The following is a 23,682-nucleotide window of genomic DNA, read 5'->3' as shown; positions in this document are numbered from 1 at the left end:
CTGAGAGAAAAAGAAAGACTGGTCTTGTTTAAAATGGGAGAGAGGAGTCATGTAAGGTCTGCAAGCCAGTCATCTGCTTGCTTTCTCAAAAGAAACGACTGTTAAGGTCACTGGACTGTAGAGAAGGTAAGATGTAAAATATAAACACTGTGAGTTGTGCCAAGTGTTAAATCGAGTATGAGGAAGACTGGAATTGAGAAATAAAAATCAAGGAAGCAAAAGGAGGCAAGACAAGAACAGATATAGAATTTATTTTCAATATCCATTGCAAAGAATAAGAGGTGACACAGCTTGAAACAGATAATATAGAATTTATTTTCAACCAGAAGTAGGAAAATACATAGGTAGGTGTAAAGGAAACAAGCAGAACCTGTAGTCAAACGGAAAAAATAAAAGAACAAAACTAGTCCAAAGAGAATCGAGAGGACGGCTAAGGGGTACAACAGAAAGCATTGTTTACCATTCAGTTTCTTTTTAAAACAGTATGTGTTGATTTGAAAACAGCTGCCTTGATTTCTCATCTGGGTTAATGGACATTCTACAACATTGTGCAAGTGTTTCGTCTTTTTTTTTTTTTTTTTTGCTGGTATTCCATGAATGGTAAACAATAGTTGGTCCAGTGCATAAACACAGTGACACAGATCAATATATGTACTCAGCTGACTACAGATAGACAATCCTGATCATTGAACAACTACCACTAGATTGGCAGGGAGGAGGAGATGAGCAAATATACAAGATGGATGATAAAGGGAAAAAAAGAAAGCTTAATAAAGGTTTTCAGATCACAAATCGGTCTCGGAGGGTGAAATGGAGTTAAAAAGCGCAAAAAAAATATTGGAAAAACAAAAACAGATTGAAAGATGACAGCTACATTTCCCAGATAAAATATTTAAAAACTCATTCTGAAGGTATCTGAATGTTTCTGTGTCTGTATTATTGCCAAGTTTTTGGAAAGAAAGAAACTAAAACAAATGCATTTGAATTGAGCCGATGGGTCGAGAAACCAAACTCCAACCACAGTGACAAGTATGAGTGTGGATGTTCATGTCAAGGAAAAGGACAAAAGTACCTTGCTTTCCTTACAGCCCTACATTTCATGAAAACTATGATATGGATTTTTTTTTTATAAAAAGAAAGAAAAAAAGAGGAAATGATGCGACTGGTTGGTGGAAGAATTCGCTCTACAACAGAGGACTGAACTACAAGCAGCTTTGGTGTGCACCATTACAAAGAGATGCAGCCTGGGAAAAATCACTCTACGCCTAACAAGCCAACTATGAAACACAACGTAACATGTGAAAAAGTACAAAGCCAACAACGTGATCACTCGCTGAAGCTTACAGAGTGACAGAACGCAGCTCTGAGATTTGCCCGGTTTTCAATCAGAAGCCATAATCTGTGGTTTAACAAGAGTGATGAAGAGGAGGAGGGAGGGAGAGGGGGAGGGGGGAGGAGAGGAGTTAACAACCAAAAAGATATTTTTAAAGAGTCAAATCAGTGACTACTGATAGTAGCTAGCTAGTGTAACAGATTTAAGCACTGTGATGCACAAGAACAGAGTGAGATGGACAAGTAGTACTCAAAAAATCATCACAGGACCAGTCTAGCGACCAGCGGCACAACATTAGCTTAGTCTTACAAACACGTTTTACACCAGTCAGAACAGTGTTCTCTAGTACTCAGCTGCAGTCACAAGTAAGACAGCTCTGCTGCCCTAACCTACAGGCACTAGCACTCTCCAGCTAGTACCATGCAACATCCAAAATAAAGCTGAAGTAAAAGAAAGAAGAAAAAGAAAGACGTCTGAAAAAAAATGTATCCCTGTGCTGAAAGTTTTAACTCAACTAACGACGCAGGTACTTTTCCTCCAATAAGCAGTCAGTCCTTCATTCTACGAGGCATCATCAGGAACATTCAACTTCTCTACATCAACCCATCAAAGACAACGTCTCATGATTTCTACAGAGGATTTGGTTTGTGATGGGATAAGAGTAAATGGTCGGGGGGAAATATTGAGTAAAAGTAAAAACAATGTAGCAAACATAACACCATCATAGAATTCATGATTTACACAACAACACAATTCAATATCTTTTTAGAAAGGAAACATGAGATACATCTTTTATTCACACTTTACAAAAAAAGCTAGCCTTTAAATCTACTACAATACTAATGCCATTCAGGAAAAAAAAGCAAACTGGACACATTGGTTTCCATTGGAAAACAAAACAAAAAGTTAAAAAACAAACATGTAGGGGGCAAACAAATGGGACAAGAAAACTTGATCTGAGGACTAAATTTATATTTCCTATTTACTTGCTTCCCTCTTTCTTTTAAAAATGTCATTTCAACATATACATTAAAGTAATAAGATCTTTACTCACTAATATGGTGGGACAGGGAGTGAGGGGAGCTGCATCTGAATCTACTAAGTGCTCATCATCCGTTGTATCTGTGTGTAAAAGCATGGCTGTTGAAGTCGTCGTCTCACCACTGACACGTCTCTCGTCGGTCAGGGATGTGACACATTTGATTCATAGCAACGTGTTTGCCTGGCCTCCAGAGAGAAACAGCTCAGCTCGCTGCCCCTCATCCCTTGTTCATCCAAAAGCAGCCTTCCACCTTTTCCAATATAGAGGTAGGGGGTCCACAGATGGCACTATAGCTGCAGTGACGAGGGTAAGAGAACTATACAAAGTGGTTGAGCAAGGGGGTGTAAAAGACACAGCTTGAGTAATATAGTGGGTCGGTAAAGTCTGAGGTTGGGCGGTTGAGGGTTAGGGGGAGTATTAGGTTGATGGACAGGCTTATACGGAGATTTAAAATTCATGGCCAGGAGAGGAGCTAAGGTCTATGTACTTTAGGGGTCTGAGAATGGAGCCGTGCTGGGGTACGTAGAGGGAGCAAAACAATCCGAGAGTGGATTTTTAGTGAAGATAAGACATCCTACTCATGTTGTTAAAGTAGAGGGGAAAGGGTCGGTGGGGAAAGCATACCTGATTACTAGAGAGCTCAATGAATAGGAAGGATATACACATCATCATAACATTGTCACAGCTCATAAAAAAGGAAATCAACATTAACAAAACCCAAAAAAAGGACATAAAATCGTCACAAATGTCTCAACAGTATTTAAAAATAAAAGGAGAAAAGGTTGTTCAGGCGTTCGCCAAATGTAAATAGTGCAAGACGACGACAACTGCTACAGTGAGGCACGATGTTTGTTGTTATGTGTGGGATTTATATAGGTTGTATCAGCCACATGTCACCGGTGAGAGTGGGTGTGAGATATATGAATGAACAGATGTGGAGTCACTGGTGGGCTGCGACTCGTTCTTGCATGTCCTTTTGTCTAAACTGATGGCAGCAGTGTGGATCAATGGCTTTGTTAATGGGCAAGAAGCAACAGGCAGAGTTTACTCAGTGTCTATTTACAATCGCAGCAATGTGCCGGCAAATCAAATCAACGGCAGAGAAACGGGGAGGAAAAAAACAAAAAAACAATACCGATACATTAATTACAGTTAATCTCTAGGGAGTGCAAAGTAGTGACGGCGAACGCCTTGAACAACCTCTTCTTACGTCTTTTGTACAAGCTGGTAATATCAATTCATCTTAACATTAACTGGATAAAAATTTAGCCATAGTTTACAATACAATCTTTTTTTCAAATCTGATCATAATTTACTCTTAGTACAAAAAACGCCAGAAAACAGGTCTTTTGTGGTTCATATACAATCATGTAAAGACTGAGTCTAGATTTCTATTCTGTACAAACACTTGTGAAAAAACCACTGCTTTTGTGTATGGAATTTATGGCTGGGGAAAGTCACTACTGGCCTCAGAGACAGTGCTACAGATCTGCCTTCAAATTACCTGTATGCGTATCTGTGTGTATATCAGTGTTTGCTTGCATGTGTGGAGTTGGTTGGCAACTCCAGACAGTGAGAGGAATGCTGGTATTACTCCTGTGTATCAGCCATTACTCGCTCTCTCTGCCTAAAAGCAATCAAGATAAAGGAAAGATTTGTGATAACCCCCCGCCCCCCATCGCTTTTTCCATCAGCCTAAATCCCCTTGCCCCAAAAAAGGTGATACATGGGCCACACGAGCTCCTAAGCACAAGACTAGCCTAACAACTATACAAGCTGGGGTGAAACAGTCTGCTAACAGGATGGTAGCTGCTCTCAGTTTCTCACAACATCCTTCCATGACAATTAACACTACAGGTTGCCCATGTGTAGCCGAGCAAAACGTAGTTCTCAAGACATTTTCCCGAGGCATCTGTGGGTTTGGTAGCTAATGCACCAGGGCCGGGGGGGTCAGAGGTGTAGACTATCTTGTAGCACCACGGGAGGCCGTGACCACACAAAAGGCCTCAGCACCACGGAATGACAGCAGGAAATCTCACCTCGTACGAGCTGCGCTACATCCACCTCTCCTGGGACGCACATCTACCGGCTAAGAGTTGCTCTAAAACCCGACCACATCTGAGTCGACAGATGTGCCCACTATTCTAGAAAGACTGAGAAAGTACGCTGGCTGCCCAGAGTACAGGGGAAAACAAGCACAAGCCAAGAATGGAGGTCTGAGACTGACAAGTCTGCTGTCTTTGCTGGTTTTAGATTTATACAGGACATACAGACAAGCAGACCATCAGCTATGGAGCTCTTCAGGTGGATGTCATCCCCTCAGCCACTTCTGTGTTTCCCTTTTCTTCGAAACCAAACAGTGCCCCGTGTGACAAAGCTGAATGCGCTACCATCCCCTCTAGTTTGGATGACAGAAGCAAAGTGGGTGGGTGGATTCTGAGGAGGAAAAGGGAGTTCGAAACACAAAATATGATGCACGAACAGGACTGAATTGAGCGGTTAAAAAAAGAACAAAAAAGAAAAATAGAGAAAGAAAAAAAGAAAAATATAGAATATCTATAACATTATACGAAATCCCTGTTGGCCAGACCTCACTGTACGAATATTTTACAGGTTGTGTTTTTTTGTCTTCCTCCTCCAGTGTGGTGGAGGGAAGAGCTGGTAGTGGGAGGGAGGAAGGTTGAAAGGGAGAGGAGGCTGTGGTTGCAGCTCCCCCTGGCGGTGTGGCAGGGTCTCACTACCTGCGTGCAGGCAGATGAAGCCCATTGACCTGGGGGGGCAAATTGGGCAGGAGCAGCTCCAGCTGGGCAAAGAGGGAGAAGTGGTCGGAGGGGATGTGGGGATGCGGGCAGCCGCTGACATTGTTCTCTACAAGCCAGTGGGGGTCCAGGGGGCCCAAGATACCCAGCACGTTCAGGTGAGGCTTGGAGTAGAAAATATAGTCAATGACACCCTGAGGAGAGAGAGAGAGAAAAACGGAGTGTCAGATCTCCAGGAAAACATTGGGATGTCCTTGATACACTGCCCTTTATAATTATTAATCTCACTGTGGCATTTCTTATGTTTTTATTTTCTGGGTCTATGCACAAAACACAATCAACTACAATTAAGTCCAAGCCTGTGTTCCATCATCTAAAATTACCTTGAAGTCGAAGGTGTAGTTGGTGTAAGGCATCAGGCCGTTCTCGTAGGCGGTCTTCAGCTTGAAGCCGTGGGTGATCCTGCCGTTGGACGTGCTGTTCTTGCCGTTGCAGTTGAATTTGGTCAGGCTGTCGCTATAACGAAGCTCCTTGAAGTCCTTGTGAGTGCAGTCCACTCCGCCAGTACTCAGGTACTCCACTACGCCTGAACAGAGAGGAGAGGAGACGTTGTCTTCATCAGAATCCAGAAAAGTCAAGTGACACTTCAAGGTCCCAATAGCACAAATCTGTTCCTCCTTTACCATAGGCACCACTGAGTGTACTACTGAGGGTAGCTATAGTGGGTACTTTGGGTTATAAGCAACAAACACTTATACTAACTTATCTGAATTTTCAACAGTCTGCACATGACTTTTTCCATAATGTGAAAATTGTGAAAGCTGTCCACTACAATTTTGTGGTCATGGTGATATCTTCATATTGTTTGTGTTGTTTTTTCAAAGAAGCCAAAAAATGATACATTTTCTGTCATAAGTTTGACTTTCACTCTCACCAGGATCGAGATGAACAAACTTTGGATATGCATACAACAGGACTGTGTTTTCCGTTTTCCTCTTTTCTTTTTTTAAATTGACAGAGCAACCACACAAGACATAGATCTGCTCATTCGGGAAGAGACAGGCAAACAAAGCAACAACCTTATACAGTGCTTCCTCTACATTCATTTAGGAGGCAATCCTTTAAAAAACCCTAGCGGAAACACTGTTATAATTACCTGTTGCTGAAATGATAGTAATGTTGTAGTATCTTCAACTCAATGCATTAACTCCCTTCCTACTCGTCTTGCTCACTTACCAGAGTCGGGCAAGGAGTTGAGGTCAGCGCACAGCACCAGTGGAATGGCATTGGTCTCACCAGAGACAGAGGACAACTTGAGGCTGCGTGTGGCCTTGTCCACTATGTTCTTCACCTCCGACAGGAACATCATGGTCTGGACCAACTTGACGTCAGAGTACTCGGGGTCCCAGTGCATGTGGGCGTTGGCTACCAAGAGCAGCTGCTTCTCCATGCCATGGAGTGACTTTCCAGCTGAAAAGAGGACAAAGAAACATACAATAAATATACTATACTATAAATACACTATAACAATTACCTGCAACACCATCTACAATGCCATGTTCTGTAACTTCTGTTCCACATGCATGTCAATTCTGGATTAGCTTGACTAGCTTATTTTAAAGAAAAACACAAAGTAAATCTTAAAATACTAGGTAGCCCAATCATTTTCAAAAGATCCAAGTCAGTCATTTACTCACAGGAGACCTCCATCATCTCTTTGCGGACCTCAAGCAGTACAGCTACCCCGATGTTGTCCTTGGTCATCACCCTGTTCAGCATAGCCTCTGAGCCCTCGGAGTTAGCCATGGCCAGCTGGTTGAACTCCACTGTGTGCTTCTGCACTGCACTGAACCTTGATATCAACAGGAGGCAAAAAGAGAGGTTTCAATAGGACTTCTTAACGTGTATGTAGCTATACACAGACAGTGCTGGATTCTAACTTTCAAACACTAAATAGTAAAATCCAGGATCTGAAGTGGTGCAGTCTTAAGACATAAAATTATTGTAGTGGTGTCACACTGTCACACTTAATGTTTACTTATTGGGTTTTTTAATAATAAAAAATCTGCAAGCAAAACTGATGCAGCTGAACCACCAGACACTCTGTATATCCTGTGTATTATTCTTGCCATATCTATGCCTACATAACCCATAAAACTGAACAATAGTTCAGTCAGGGATTCAGGTGTGTTAGGCCAATAGCAGTTAATGCATAAATCCTGGAGCATGGATGAGGAGTAGGCTACTGGAGACTGGTAAACTCTCCACACTCTGTAAAAATTAGCATGGTTCCCATGTATTGTAAAATCATAAGAACAAAATCTCACAGTTTAACTTCTAGACTAAAGCACAAGTTTCCATATCATGATCTTCCACCATCACTGTGGTTTTATGGGTACGAGATTTTAACAGTATCTAGCAGACTGAAGCATGAGGCCACATATGACCGTGCAGAGGTATGGTACAAACATTATCAACCTTGAAGACTGCTATCACTGTAAAGCTGAAGTATCCTTTTCAAGGTCTGTCTTTTGTGTTCGGCTATGAATGAAGACACCTTGTGGTTTCATACTTCCTGAAACTGTATTCAAATGTGAAGAGTAAACGGTGATAGGGGCTTGACAAAGATCCTTTTCAAGGTGAATGCAAGCAATGTTAATGCTGTCTAAAGACTACAAACTTCACAGGCCTTTAAATATACAGGGTAATCAAACTGGTTAGGTAGGTCAGTGGCTGTAACTCCACCCAGCTAACAGATATGACCTAGAGTGAAAGGCTTACAATGTGGCACTGTTAAGAGTTATTGCATCTGCTCCATCGGTTTAATGGATAACAATGCAGAATAATAAAAACTGTAATAATCACTCAGGCAATACTATTAGGTGCTAATGATTTGGTTCTGGTTCTTCATTAAGAATAAAACTTCAAGTGTATGTTTAACTTTTGAGAAGATGTAAAATTATCGTATGTCCTATAAAGGCTAGTCAACAATAGATACACACCATACGAAGACAACTATAAAACTGTAGGTACATACTTCTCTGTCTTATAGAAAACTGCACAGCCGTCTACATGTTTACGGTCGGACTCTGACATAGTCCTAGCTCGTGACTTTGGACTGAAGAACCCATCATATCCCTGTTCCTTCAGCTCTGGCAAGAAGAAATTGTAGTACTGCTCTGTCTCAACTTCCTGCAATCAACAGAGAACACATGTCAGGTTGGGCCACATGAAAGAGATCATGTAAATGTTACAAAGAGTATAATTCTACAATCAACTCTTAAATACAAGAGAAAAAGGCAGGATTTAGCACTGTGTTAGAAACACAGTGATCAAGATAACTAAAATTACACAAGTAGAAAAGCTGGGGAAATGTATAATGACTGTGAACAACTTTAACGACTTTAACCCTGCTCCCTGTGATATGGACATGTGAACAATAAAATATTAGACATTTCTCTTTTGAATATATTAACATAATAAAAAATAATTACTCAAGGATTTTTAGAATTTCCTCTCACCACACACATGTCAGAAAGTAATCAAATTATGGAGCTAGCACCCCAATAACTTATTGGCAGTTGCAAACATTCTGACCTGTTCCTGGAAAATTAGAAAATGGCCACACAATGTTCAGTGACGACTGTGTGTAAACATTAAACATGACGCTTCACAAAAGGGAGCATTTATTGCAGGGTTATTGAACTGCATAACAATCTACTGATGTGGTTTTAATGGTATTGACTTGATATGTGGCCAAAAATGTCAAGCTAAAACTTTAAAGCCCAATTCTCTTTAGATCTTGATGGATCTGCCCAGATAAAAACAAACAAAAAACCCCTTTCCTTCAATATGTGCAAGCTAATTTCATGTTATGACGTCTATCTCTCACCTGCAAACTGATGATGTCTGCGTTGCAGCCCAGGATTTCCTGTATGATGGATTTCTTCCTGTATTCCCAGTTTAGAGCCCAAGAGGGACAGTAACCATATAGCTGTCGTGTGGCATACTTATCACACAGCACATTATAGCACATCACAGAGAACAGTGCTGAGGGGAGAAACAGACAAAACAGCAAGTCTCAGAAACATGATGATGGTTTTTGGTTTCTTTGCTTTGCTTGTATGCACATGGAAAACCTCAATCATATACAACATCTTTCACATTGAAAGATCAATTTGACAAACAGTTGTAAACAGTCCTTAGCACAAAATTGTTCAAAACAATGCCTGCGGACAACCCCATTAGCGTCAACCAAAACAAACCCATCCATGGGAATAACTAAATTCTATTTTGTAAGGTCTTAGTTTGTACTGATAGAGATCCCATGCACATGACAGGATGTACTGAATCTTAATGTGGACATTGATGCAAGCAACATTTTTAGTCTATTCAGGTTGATTATTTTCCCCACACCACCAACAGATAAATGTGGCAGTCAGTTTTTATGGATTTGAGTTGGATCAATAAATAAGGAGCAGCTGTGTGTTGCAAAGAAAAACATAGGGGCATCCATTCAAAGTCATTTGTGTATGTTGTTCTTACCCGAAGCCCGTGTTCGGTCTGGTTCTTGGAGTGAGATCCATGACCGGGCTGGGGGCTGCTCTGTTGGTACTGAACAGAGAGAAACAAAGGGATTCATTTAAACTCAGATGTTCAAATGATGATGTCTATAAATAATAATACAATATATATAATAAAATACATAATAATAATAATAAAATAAAAAAAACTGGTGACTGTATGATTTCCTTGTGCCAGCCTCAAAGACAGGTAAGGGACTCACTGCGTTTGATAGCCCCTGCCAGATTGTCTAACAAGTAGTTGAGCAGTCTCCGCGTGCCATCAGGTTCCTGGTAGAGGCTCATGATTTCTTGTGCAAGTGGGTTTCCTGGTAAAGGGAAAAGCAAACCAGGCTGAATCATCTCTATGAGAATAATGGGATTTCAAGGCTAGAATGGCTACAAAAACCAGTGATAAGCCACTCACCTTTCAACCCCAGTGTTTGTAACTGAAACAGTTTCCCCAATTCAAATGGCAGAACCCGCAACTGGTTGTTATTTAAAAGCAGTTCCCTGTGAAGGATATAGGGGAATTTAATCATTGGAAACCAGCCCTCCTGAGAAACAACCACCTTTGTTACATTTCAAAAACATTATTTACCACATTGGTGATAAAGAATGTCTGTGGTGCACTTTAGGGCCCGACCGATATGGATTTTTTTGGGCCGATGTCGATGTTAGGGAATTAAAAATTCTGGTATCTGACATATCTGCCGATTAAATTGTTACATTTTTCAGAACATTTTACTACTTTCAAATACGATTATTGTCAAAAACTGTTGTGTGTGGCAAGCAGCATATGAGCAATTTTAACATCATTTGAAAGGCGCCTGTTACTTTTCACTATGTTCTTCAGGCCAGCAATGCGCTGGATAAATAACAGCACAAGGACATCATTTTTTTTTTTTAATTAATGACAATATAAGCGTTACCTACAGCAGCTATTGGCCAACATTTGACCGGTTAGCGATTATTCTCAAAGGGCTATAGTCGGCCAATTTTGTCGGCCGGCCGATTAATCGGTCGGGCCCTAGTACACTTCCCAAATTCTGACTGATTGTTATTGTGGATATTAAAATTAAATATTCCAATAAAAAGACATTGAAAAATAATAGAATCAACTGAAAACAACACCAATCTCTTGACAGCTGCTTTCACACTGTTCCTGCATCAGGGCATAAATGTCTTGCCTGAAATCACTCACCTGAGAGACACCATGTTGCCGAGCTCTGCCGGCAGGCTCCTGATCTTATTGGATGAGAGATCCAGGTACACCAGGTTGTGTAATTTGGCAATGTCTGGCGGGATGCGTGACAAAGAGTTGTCACTGAGGTGCAGGGCAGTGAGGTGGGTGAGAGACCACAGGGCTGTGCTGAGACTCCTTACTCGGCCTACAGCAACAGTGGGAAAAAGGACACACAAACACACAACATAGGTCACCATAAGTCAATCAATATTATCAATGATAAAGGCCATGTATTCTAAAACACTAATGAGCAACATGTGTCATATTTGAGATACAATACCCAAAGCTCACAGGTTGCAGCTTGTATTCTGTTACAAATATGGTTACTTACTGGTTGCCCTGATGATAATAAATTGATTATCTTCAGGTTTGGAACTATTACCAAAACATGAAATCTGAGGCTGTAGACAGGCAAAACACAGGTGTCCTTAAAATAGCTATACATGATTATGTTACATATATATCTGATGTATGCAGTAGCACAGTGGCAGACCCACATCTTGGTATAATGCCAGTAGATATACATATAAAGATGACATTTAAAGTCGGGTTAATGTGTCCAATGTGATTAATCTCTTTCCCAATGTCATATAATGTGTGTGACCACTGCAAAATCAATACAGTTACTTTACCTAGACAAGTAGAAACTCCCAGATAATACTCACCGCTGATTTCCAGCTCAGCCCAGTATGACTTCTTCCCGTTGGCTGCCTCCTCGCTTGACATAATTGTGTACATCCGCCTGGGATCCGGCGGGTCATATTTTTCCTTGGGCATTCCTATAACACTGCGATAATAAGATGGGGTTTAAATGTCAATCGACAACATAGTAAAATGTGTCCTGATACACCATCATCGATATAGTAATTGTGTCTGTCGTTTGAAATAACGACTACAGTAACGTTAGTAGCAATAGTCTTCAGGCGGCCACATTTGCATTGAGCATTTCAATATGCTACCACATGTAGACATGGAAACGAATGCAATAACCTCTCTTTGTTTGTTTGTTTAAATATAAGTAGACTAATACACGGTCATGTACATCGCTCTGTGTACTTTAACATGTTGTATAATTAGTACACATTTAAACGGCACCCAGTAAAGACCGTGATTTAATTGAAGTTACATAATAAACAACATTACAATGCAACGTAGAGCAACGTTTGTCATGCTAACCATCGTATTGTCGGTTGTTAACAACTGTGCGAAACTTCAATTTCATTTCCAAAACAACTGAGCATGAAACTAAATTTCTATAAAAGAAAAAATAAATTGACAAACAGCTAGCTAAGGTTAGCCGATTAGCCTAGCTGGACCTACATAGGTAGCTACCAAATACATAACAAACGCTAAATGGCTAACGCTAGCTCGCTTGCTAACTAACTAGCAAGGTGGAAACGGACAAGTCAAGTGAGATAAATCGACCAATTAACTGACTTTAACACCCAGTCGAAGTGGGTCAGGGGAAATGGGGGATTTAAAATTATATTAAAAGATTCAGTTCATTTGTTGTTTACATAATAGCGAGGCACTGGCTCTCGCGTTAACACTAGGCCTCGACACGGCGCATTAGTTAGCCACCGCTAGTTAGCATCCAACAGCAAGAATCATTATCGTCGAGATAAACAAGAGTAAACGAGCCCACAAAGCTGCACACAATGCTGGGTGTCTGCGAGCAACTGCGAGCTATTTAGCTTAGCTCGAGTTAGCTGGCTTGGCTAAAACCTAACAGATACCAATTACTCGAAATTGATCCGACTTCCTATTTAAATAAGCCCCTCTTTAAAAAATAAAAAATAGCCACGGCGTTTTTGACATCTAAATAAGATTCCGGGGAAATTAGTGAAACCAGTTCAATTCTTAAAGCAAGGATGGGGTTTTTACCTGCAAGAGCATACCAAATCGCGAGGACGACTGCGTGTTCTCTTTTGTTTTCTAGCTACTTCTCACCCCGTTTCCGCTGCTGTATCATGGCGACTGTAAGGATTTTTTTTCTCTGCCGATAACAGCGCTTGATCCTATTGGTTAGCGCGTAGACGGTCCAACCAGCTGTTGAACCTCAGTAAATACAATCCTTGATAGCTGAGAGATGGACCAAGAGATTGATGATGAAGACGCCACAGTTCAATTTGCTGTGGTTTATGTAGAATTGATGTACGGTAGTTTCAGAATCAACAGTTTATTAATAGCCATAGCCCGTGCAAAGTAGTGATGTAATGGTTTAATCTGCATGGACATCCAATGACAATGTTTAATGACAGATTCATGTATCTCTTTGTACCAACAATATACAAATATATGTAATTAAGAAAAATAATGCTGATTTATTTTCCCTTAACAACAAACCGAAACACTGCCTTTATCTAAAATACAAAAATTGTGCAAGGGATCCAGTACAAAATATAAATATTAAATTAATTCAGTGATTTATACTTGTCCCATTAAAAGAGGCAGAGCAAATGGCTTTTATTTTCAACACTGACAGACATCAAGGAGGTGATCCTGCAGATAAGTAAGGGACTCTTCCACATGGAGCGGTAATTCTTGGCCAAGGTCAGCCTTGGATCTTGACAGGAAGGCCTCCCCAGCTTCACGTATTGCGTCCTTGGATACCTTATCATCGGGCTTGTAGACCAGCATGGCAACTCTGCTTCTTTGTTCAGTCCCTGAGCTGCACAGATAGCCTGGGGACAGATGAAATAAGTTACGAGTAGAAATGGAGTCAAGTAAAATTAATATACTTAACATGATCAGTAGACTGGGTATCGAAAAGTGAATACAATTTAAACCTTGGGGAATTATCCTGCAGTGATAATACATATTTAAATCAGCATTTAGATTATATGTCATAGGAATACAGATATCTTTGAACTGACAATCAGCTTGACTAAGAACATACATGTATAATGTTGTATATCTGCCACTGCCATGTTTTGCATTACACAAATTAGGATGTAAAGAAATAAAGAAAATGCTTTGCTAAAATACACCCATGAGCTCAGGGTAATGGCAAATAGAGTACAGGGAAAGATATTTGACTGGGTGATCAGGATCAGACTTTCCATGTGGCATCACACCACATATTGCGCATTCACTGGAATCTGAGGTTTCCCACAGGCTCCAAGCTCTGTCTTCCTCCTGGCAGCAGGACATCGATAAGCTTATCCAAATAAGGTAAATATATTGCTTTTTGATTATGATCAGAAATCCCAACTTTAATGGGTAACAAGTAGTCAAAATCTTTTGTATCATTTATTTCATAATTTTAAACCAAACTACCTTACATTGACAGGATTTATGAAACCACTGATTAATGTATTGATGATATTCAAAGAAATTGGGAATCACATATCATCATGGTTTACCAGAATCTCACCTTCCATTGCTTTGTTGTAGCTGAGCAGCAACATCCAGAGAAGATGAACCAACTCTTCCCACCGCTGCCATTTCTCACCGCCATCCTGGATAATACAGTCATGGATCAATTTTATTTAACAGTTGCTTGTTGTGGCTGACTTTTGATTTTTTTTTTGATTTTGCAGTCTTTTATCAAGGAATATGGAAATCATAGAGCTATCCTAAATTCTTAATTGGATGGTGAAATGAACGTACACCCCCTCATTAAAATTAAATTCACACATATTTTCACACTGCCAAAATCTATTTTACCACTATATAAGTCAGTTAAACAATTACTACTACAAAGGGTTGGCCGACAATCTAAAAGATGAAAATCAGATATGGAAAATGTAACTAATATTCACCGTAGGGTCTGGAGCCAGAGTGCAGTTCTTCATAAAGTGAAGCAGCAAACTAAGCGACATGGGCAGAGAGATTTTCAGTGGGCATGCATAGTCCAGCAGATGTTCCAACAGCTTACATCTCAGCAGCTTGCTCTGCAGGCTGTCCAGCAACAACATCCTGAGTCAGAAAGAGATTAGTGAATGTAACTCGGACCAAGAAGCAAATTTTGCCATTGGAATAATTAAAATAGTTCAGGGTTGTATAATTTACAATTAAAAGAAGGAAGTTATTTATTTAATACATTTGTGTTTATACAATACAATAAAGAGACGTTTAAAACGCACTAGCCTATGTATTACCACCAGGGGGCCGCTGATCTGGAATGGGCTGGATGAGAGTCTGAAATCAGCCAATTCCATCTCAGTCTTCAAGAAAAGGTTAAAGGTGCAACTTCTTAACTCATATTTATCATCGTAATCTGGGTATGTCTGTTTTATGTCTTTGTCTATTTTGAGTTATTGATTTGTCCTGTGATTGTATGTTATGTTTTGTTTGGTAATATGTATTGTCTCATTGTCTCCGTCTGTTCTGTGATGTATGTTTTGTCTTGTTTTCTATCATGATTTGACATATGTATGAATATGTAATACGTTAGTATTACGTTTGAGGCTCCCGCCATAAGCTTTAAATAGCTTCTTGGGAGACCTGGCGCTTCACACATCTGCTTCTGTTCTTTTCTGCTCTGTCTACTAATGCCATGTTGTGCGAAATAAAATACTGCGAAATGCAGAATGACTAGATACATTTTATTATATAAAATTGATGAAAATGAAAATGTCTATAATTATAATTATTCCAGATGCACACCTCAGGTAAGAGATACTTAACAAACTGTCAAACGAGGTTAGCCTGTCAACTATGTCATTTAAGTGTATAAAAGAAAGTATGTCTCCCCTTCATACTTCAGCTTCAACAGTGACTACAAAAAACTTGCTTTCTCATCTCTCCTCCTCACCTGTGTGCTCGCAAATGCACATCGCTGATGACCATATGGAAGAGCTCCTGGGACAGCTTGACAGAGGTGAGAGCTGGAGAGCGGTCTACCTCCAGGGCCAGAGACAGCATCCTCTGGAAGATTGACACTATTCTGTATGAGAGAAAGGGTACAAAACAGGATTTGGCTACTTGTATGTAAAAATGACAAACAGTAAAAAAAAAAAAGAAAAAAGCAAAAAACAAAAAAACCAAAAAAAAACCATAATCAATACAAAATTAAGACACACATATTTTGTATGTGTTTCAAATGTAATACTTTTTTCATTATTTCAAACTCTATGATTATTTTTAAATTTATGTTAAAATATAAAAGAATTTCAACGTGGTGTCAGACTCTTGGGACGCACAGTACATCACTGACCTGATTTGTTCATCTCTCTCCCTGGCTGTTTCTGTCTGATCTGTTGATTTTATAATGGAAGAAAAAAGCCACTTGATGATGTCCCTGGAAAACAAACCAAAAAACAAAACATCACCAGCATTAATTTCACGAGTAATAAAGTATTCATAAAAATCTGTACTATTTGTTAGGCACGTAGTATAAAGTGATCACTCTGACACAGGGTGACTTCTAATATCACAATTGCATACATCCTGCTGTGGCCTTTATTATGAAGTGTTACAATTTTGGGATGTTTGAGCAAGTTATTTAGCTTCAGCACAACTTGCAATCTGATACTAACCAGTCTCACAAACCTGGGGGGTATTCCAGACAGTGGATTTAGTGAAGAAATAAGAGCTCATTGATGATGACTTTTTATATTCCACATGCATGTGCTTGACTCTCACCGAGTTGATTGAACTCAGGACAGATCAAATCAGCTGATCTGTAACTGAAAACTCACAGTTTTCTCATCTCAGAGTTCATCAACACATAGTTTGGGGTCGGGCTCAGAGTTTTTTCCACTTGCTTTTGGAAGGTGTGTTTTTTTGAAAACATGATAAAAAAAAAGTAGGAAGTAGAAATTATGTCATTGCACTGGCAAAAATAAAGTAAATTGTAGGTTACTGTGTTAAAAACTGTTAAAAATTCATAGTGTCAATGAATAACAATCATTCATGTCAGGATACATGTTTTGATATGATCCCAATAAATAAACTTGCTCAGACGTATTTCAAAAACGTTGTCCACTCTCATTATATATATATCAAGGGGGCAGTTGTCGGTCTGAGAAGTGAAGCTCACTTCCGCGTTCAAAAAACCAGGGATGCAAAACGGGTCAGGACCAAAAAAGAGAGGAATTTCCCGGGGGGGGGACCTTTGCAATATTTCCATTTTGAAGATACTGATTTTTAGGTCTTCACTGAATGTTAGTCATAATTATTACTATTAAAATAAACTGAATAAATAAAGACATGTGATGTGTCATTCAGTGTGTAATGGACATAGGCCTATATAATGTGAGGGCGTTTTCACACCTGCAGTTGTTCCGATTCAGCAACTAAACCGATACAACTGTTGCGTTCTTTTTTCTGGGCCGTTTGTGTTCACATTGCATGATTCTAAAGCGGTACAGCGCTTTGCGCTGTGGAACAGCGCCGTAGCAACGGCCCTAACAACACCCCATCAGCTGATCAGCAACAATGGCAACAATGAACCGCGGGCTGACTTGCAGTAGTGAGGAGGTTCAATTTCGTATTAATATTTGGGCAGACGAGTATTTAGTTGAAGTTCAATTTAAAAAAAAATGCCCAAGCTGACTGGTTTATGGCTGGGGCGAGACCTTGAAGTGTGCCTATAATGTGCTATAGCTATAAATGTAGTCTAATAGGCTACATTATTATTTATTATTATTATTAGCTAGTGACCAAGCGTGCTGTCCGCTGTCTCAGTGCTGACACGTGAATGAATGACAGAGCGTGTCACTGCCCGTGAGAGAGAGAGAGAGACAGAGAGAGAGAGAGAGAGAGAGAGAGAGAGAGAGAGAGAGAGAGAGAGAGAGAGAGAGAGAGAGAGAGAGACAGGGAGAGGGGTGGTCAGGTTGTGTTGGTCAAGCTGTGTTTTCAGTTTCAGGTGTCATAGTTATGTCAGATGAATTGTCCTCTAACACAGCCATTCTCAACCTTGGGGTCCCTCCCGACCCCAGTTGATGTGACTGGAGGGGACGAATGAACGACATGTTTCTTGGCATGCATTGCTGACCTGGGCATTGTTTCTTAATAAATTAGATAAACTTTTCTTGTCATTCCCCTTTTCCGTGCATGGTTGATTGTCTTGCATCCACGCTCCACTCGCTCCTGCGCCGACAGGTCCCCGCATGTCACATAAACCAGTCCGGGTGTGTGGACACCGCATCAACTCGCCACCCGCATCTATTTAAACTCCGTCACTTTGTTTTGTTCTTTTGCCCTGATGAAAACCTCCAGGTCGGAATATTGGCCATGGAGACAAAACTACAGCAGCCAATTATTTTTTTCAGTGCAGGGATCAAGAACTAAAAAGGCAAAAAAAAAAAACCCACCGCGGACAGCGCTGCGCTTTATTCATCATGCGTTCACACCGGCGTGTGTGTGTTTGTGTGTTGGGGCGGGGGGGGGGGGGCAGCACAGCAGTGCATGTGAAATTGGGGGTCGCGACTCAAAAAGGTTGAGAACCACTGCTCTAACACACCCTACAGTTTCTCTCTCTCTCTCTCACTCTTTTTTTCTTCTAGTAAACGGGCACCGTAGCATGACTAGTTATAGGGGTTGTTTGCGGAGCTCTGCCCGGTGCTGATCGCCGCGGGTCAGCTTGGAAAGGCTGGTGGACTCATGGCTAGAGTTTGCGTCTTTCTTTTCTTTTGGCCACCGGCTTTCCTGTTTTGTGTACATTATGAAAAGGCCAAGACGACACGCTGCTGATGCTCCATTATGTTTTTGGGGCAGTTGTATGGTCCTCCTCCTCCGGTTGCCAGGTAACCAGTCAATTTGTTCCGATACATGTGTCGGTTGCGTTCTCACTACAAACGAACCGCTCCAGGGCTCGGATGGAAACGAGCCGAGACCGCCTCTCCCAAGCGATCTCGGCTCGTTTGTTTTGTTCCGCATCGAGCGCGATTGCTGTGTTCACATCTGATCAAACGAACCGATATATGACGTAAACGCTCCCTGTTTCGGAACAAATGGTCAGGTGTGAAAACGCCTAGTTTCACTTTAATTGAACACATTCTACATCGCGGAGGTGACGTCTTTCCACTCAGGGCTTCCTTCACCTCTGAAACGGGGCAGAGCTCCGTGGAAACACCTGCCTGACACAGCAACGTAGAGAACCGTGCATGTCCGCGGCGCACAGCTCCACATGCACGGGGGGGAAAACGGCGTCGCTGTCGCACCGACTGCACGCGAATACGCGCCGCTTTAATGAGCGTGCATGTTGCGCGTCTACATTGGAGGTCGGCTGTTATCAGTATAATCAGAGACAACCATGAATGAGTTCGCCTCAGTTTCACGTGATTGTCAGTCAGCCTGTTAGAAAAACATTTTACTGACCCCAGTTGAGACGCTGAGACCCCCCCCCCCAAAAACAAAAACTCTTCGGATCTGAACGATTCACCCAAGTCACCTAATTGGTCATGAAAAAAGCGAGTTTCGCTTTTCGGCGCGCTGTTTGCATCCATGAAAAACTGCAATCCCCTCGGCTGTCGCTGGGGGCTGGCTCCAGAAGGGAGCAACTCCAATTGAGCCCCATGTTAAAATAGCCGATTTTACAGTTTAAAAAAACATATTTACAGCCTGGTACATTTTATTTTTTTGGTCTCAACCGATAGTTTCTACCCCCGCACACACTCTGAGGGGGGTGAATTTTTTTTAAACTCTACCGTTTTACTATTATTAGGTTTAAAGTTCTGGCCAATTAGGGCGCGGAAACGTTGAGTGACAGGTCCGGAGACCGCTGCTTCGAGGCTAGTGGGCGGGCTCTCGGCCGGCTAACGGCCGCACCGCTCCAAATATGGCAAGTAGAATCCAACATGGCGTGGTTCAAACCCCCGTAGTAGAGGCACAAAACAGACTCCCCCAAACCAATGGGTGACGTCACGGGTGCTACGTCCATTCTTTTTACAGTCTATGATATATATATATATTTTTTTTTAAATTCCCTATTCCCTAAGTGTGCGTAATGTAATGGCAGGTGACTGTATTCTACCATGGTAGAATATATAACTCTAACTAAAAAGCTTTGGTCAACTCCAGTGTTCTCCCCTGGTTAGCAAACTCACCTGACTCGAGGAAACTGCTGATCGCATGACAAAGTGGCTTTGGCAATTGAGTGGTGGAGGGCAGAAGCAGAATGCTTCGCATGGAAATCATCCTCCAATGTCTGTGCAATGTACTCTAGGAGCATGCGCACAACCTCACATCGACATCTCTTTGTACAGTCCTAAGGAGGGACACATATGATGTTAATTTATTGAAATCACAAACAAGACCTTCAGCCATAAATATGAGATTTGATCATCTACTCCAACAGTTATTCAGCTTCTGAGAGTTTAGATCTTTTAAGCATAAGTTTCATTCTATATACGTGTGTGTGTGTGTATTTATTTGTTTTACTGCCTACCTGATTGGCCATGACTGAGGTCAACAACTCCCAGTCCCATGGTACTGTGCTTTTATCAACCATGTGGTGTCTGCAAACAGAGAGAAACTTTAATCCCTGAATTCAAACATGTAATCGGCAGAGAGAGGATGGAAAATAAGATATAAAGGGAAGATTATATATTTATATAAGAAAGGTTACAAATAATAGATTATAACCAACTCTGATTCCTTTTATTCCCTCACCTCTGTGTCCTCATCAGCAGATGAAAGGCCTGTACACACAAGTGATGCGGACACTGAGGGTCCAACAGAATATTGTGGACTAGATGGGTAGTAATATCTCTGGGGGGGTAGTAACCAGGCTGCAGTAGGTCAGACAAGAGCTGTAAAGTTCCCTCTGGATAGTTCTCATCAATCGTACTGTAAACCAGACTTAAGCTTTGTCGGCATAACACCTCTGGAGTTCCAAAACCTTCATCTTCGACATCAATCTTGGGGGAAAAAAAAGAGAAGCTGTAAGGAGACAACAGAAACAGATACATATAAAAACAATGAGAATTGTCTCTTACCAAGGCTTGACCTGGTCCAGACATTATTTTCCTGAGCATGACAGGGCACACATAACGTCTGTCTTCTCGACTAGCTGCTCTGAAGTCCATATCAAATCTGCTCTCTTCGTTCACTTCTTCTCCATCACTCCCCTCTTGCCAGAGGACAGACAATGGACTATCCATTCCTGCATCCCCTCTATATGCTCCATCACCAGATCCTTCGTCCATGCCCAAGGTTTTAGACACTGACACAGCAGGTTCACTGGGGATGCTACAGCACACATCTGGGCTGTTTGGGGCACTTTCAGCCCTAGCTTTGTCTGAGTGCAAATCAGTCAAGTTCTCAGCTGGTTTATGTTCAGAGGAAGGTGCTATGTCAACTTGGCAGTTCGGATCATGAGATGCAGTACCACTGTGGGATAGAGAGTCAAGTATCTCAGAAGACTTCAGTGTGGTAGTGGAGGAGGGAGGGGGTGGGTGATCATGGAGGTCATTTAACTGTGCACTTGTGAAGCCTTTACTGTTACCCTCTTGTTCCTGTCTGATAAGCGAGTCAGCCAACTTAGAAGGAGAATTGTCCAATGAATTTTTCATGACAGACCCATCTGATTCTGTAGTTGTCCTCAAATTGGTAATACATTCTGGTGCATACCTGTTTACGTCCAGCTGACCAAGGCACAGTGACATTTGTGTAGACTCTTTTGTCAAATGCACAGAGCAGTTTGACATTTTCAGTTCATTCACATGTGTCTCAAGAAAAGACAGCCGTCTCAGTTTTACAGCTGGTGTGTGATGGTTGGGATGTAATTCATAGTTCTGCTTTTTTGGTTGTGTTTGAGGATTCACACATCCAACATCACCACAGTCCTGCTGTGGAACAAGAACTGATGAGTCTGTAAAAGAGCTTATCATTGAGTTAGGATCTTCTTTTCTTGATATTCGATCATTACCGGTATTTGAACCTTCCTTTTTTATTTTACTGTCACCTGCTGGCGAATGCACTGCCTCCTGTTTTGGCTCATTTGATATCTTGATTTCAGTCAAATCTATAACTGCCAAGGGGGTGGGATTTTGTCTTTTGCGCAATTTCAGCTCTGGCAGAGTCCATCTTGGATCTGTGAGGTCAATAAAAGGCTAGAGAGGGAAGAAAACAAACAGTATAATGTCAAAAAATGCTGTGGTTACTCACATACTTACACAAATAAATAAAAGAGCCTCTACTTTGCTTTATTCAAAAATATAATCAAGTGGGAAACTTTGTCCAAAACAGTATAAACACATTTCTTCTCACATTAATAAGCTAATAGTATTTCTTCATTTGTATAGATTCACAAGCAAATAAAACCACAATATCAGCATTGTAGGTGAAAATAGATCAATTTTAAGTTTTCTACCTCTGTACAATTGAACTTAATCTGTATGGTATATCAATATCACCATATCCAGCACTGTGGGGTTATTGCAAAGTCCAATGTTACTTCATTTGTTACAGCTCAGTTGGAATCACTAGTGCCCCCCAACCCACCAGACCCCTCTTATCGCCAGTATTGGGACATAATATGGTAAATGATGAATGATAGACACAGGAACTTATCCACATTAACCTTTACTTATCAACTCCCAAGTTGGCAACACATAATTTCCCCTTGTAGCCACACACACTAAGCCATTTAGATATGCAATATATCACAATAGGCATGTTATTGAAAATACATTGATTTAAGCTAGGCAGGTAGGACATGTTTGCAGCATAAGAGCCTACAGCTTGCATAAAGAGATTTCATTTTAAGATAACACTAACGTTACTAGTCTAAACACACATACGATGCCAAATTAAATGTATATTTAAATGTAAAATGTAAGTATGAGTACCAGTATCTCAATTACTTTACCAGCTCAGTGATAACATGTTATTATTTAGGCCTAACCCTGAATTTCTTGTTTTTCCTCACCAGCAACTGTCAGTTTCTGAGGTTTACCTGATGAGCAGCCTGATAACGGTGATATCAACAAGTTCTTCCTGTTCTTCTAACGTTATCCGCGCCCGTTTCTATGGTAACGGTTACTTAGAAATTAGTTCACCTGCTGTGGTACTTTGACGTCTACGGGGTCGACTTCGACCCTCACGGCCGAGAGGGGCAGCAGCTCGGGCTTGGTGGAGAAGGAGCCGATGACTTCCACATCAGAGTCCTCCTCCGAGCTGAGGGAGATCACTTCATCCATGTCTCCTCTCTGTCATTCAGCCTCAGACAGAGTGAGTGAGAGCTCAGCAGCAACTGTCAGGTAACGCCAGCCCGCTCACAGAAGCATCACCGAAAGCAGCTAGGCCCACGATAGTCGCCATAGTCCTGGAGAAAGACGGTCTCGCGTTAGTGTGTAGTTCCTCATCATGTTTCACAGAGAGCACAAGATAGCAGCTCCAGTGAGATATGCAAGCCCACGAAGTGCAGTGTTTCCTTGTTGAGGTTGTCAGCCATATGCGCCTGATCAGATGCTGCCGGGCGTTTTAAAACCTGTTCATAGTAGCCGCTGTTCACGGGACTCCCGCACTTAATCCACCTTGGAGGAAATCGGCTGCAACAGATAAATAAAAGCCAACCGTTCACCTGTTTCAACTTTGCAGTTTGTCGCTTCCTGGTTTTGTTGACATGTTTGTGCATGGCTGATCATAACCGGCTGTACACGTGCCAAGAGCGCCGCCCAGTGTACTGGAGTGTTAACTTGTAATCTGACCCGGAAAAAGTGAGAAAACCAAGGCTCTCAGAAATAAATAAAAACGAAAACAGAAAACAAGGCTCTCTGTGGGGAGCAGTGAATCAACCCCGTTTTTAAACTAAATGTAGCCTTAGATTGCTGATATTCCAACTACAT

At 41.3% G+C, this 23,682-nt stretch overlaps 2 protein-coding genes across 3 annotated transcripts; both read right to left on the bottom strand.

Annotated features, from left to right (window-relative positions):
- Positions 1 to 557: 557 nt before the first annotated feature.
- LOC310992735 (CCR4-NOT transcription complex subunit 6) lies at positions 558 to 12,932 on the bottom strand. The gene is made up of 12 exons (XM_083980892.1): positions 12,827 to 12,932; positions 11,608 to 11,729; positions 10,901 to 11,087; positions 10,124 to 10,209; positions 9,921 to 10,025; positions 9,680 to 9,748; positions 9,027 to 9,184; positions 8,172 to 8,326; positions 6,832 to 6,986; positions 6,371 to 6,604; positions 5,518 to 5,720; positions 558 to 5,328 (listed from the first exon to the last, which is right to left on the bottom strand). The coding sequence occupies exons 2-12, from the start codon at positions 11,717 to 11,719 to the stop codon at positions 5,113 to 5,115; spliced, it is 1,680 nt and encodes a 559-aa protein (XP_083837018.1). The 5' UTR covers positions 11,720 to 11,729; positions 12,827 to 12,932; the 3' UTR covers positions 558 to 5,112.
- Positions 12,933 to 13,272: 340 nt separating this feature from the next.
- Positions 13,273 to 23,454, bottom strand: simc1 (SUMO interacting motifs containing 1). Of its 2 annotated transcripts, XM_083980771.1 has the most exons (11): positions 23,418 to 23,454; positions 22,894 to 23,159; positions 20,830 to 21,945; positions 20,504 to 20,751; positions 20,280 to 20,349; positions 19,939 to 20,099; positions 16,104 to 16,187; positions 15,702 to 15,833; positions 14,707 to 14,863; positions 14,319 to 14,403; positions 13,273 to 13,626 (listed from the first exon to the last, which is right to left on the bottom strand). In XM_083980771.1, exons 2-11 carry the CDS (start codon positions 23,032 to 23,034, stop codon positions 13,415 to 13,417), a joined length of 2,406 nt encoding a protein of 801 aa, XP_083836897.1. In that variant the 5' UTR covers positions 23,035 to 23,159; positions 23,418 to 23,454; the 3' UTR covers positions 13,273 to 13,414. The 2 variants fall into 2 exon arrangements, with proteins under 2 accessions (XP_083836897.1, XP_083836896.1); XM_083980770.1 differs by having other exon boundaries at positions 22,894 to 23,435.
- Positions 23,455 to 23,682: the final 228 nt, after the last annotated feature.

This window comes from Trachurus trachurus (genome assembly GCF_905171665.1).
Source record: "Trachurus trachurus genome assembly, chromosome: 10".
NCBI classification, from domain to species: Eukaryota; Metazoa; Chordata; class Actinopteri; order Carangiformes; family Carangidae; genus Trachurus; species Trachurus trachurus.
Note: the sequence above shows the minus strand (reverse complement) of the source record. Positions and strands in the feature narration are given on the sequence as shown.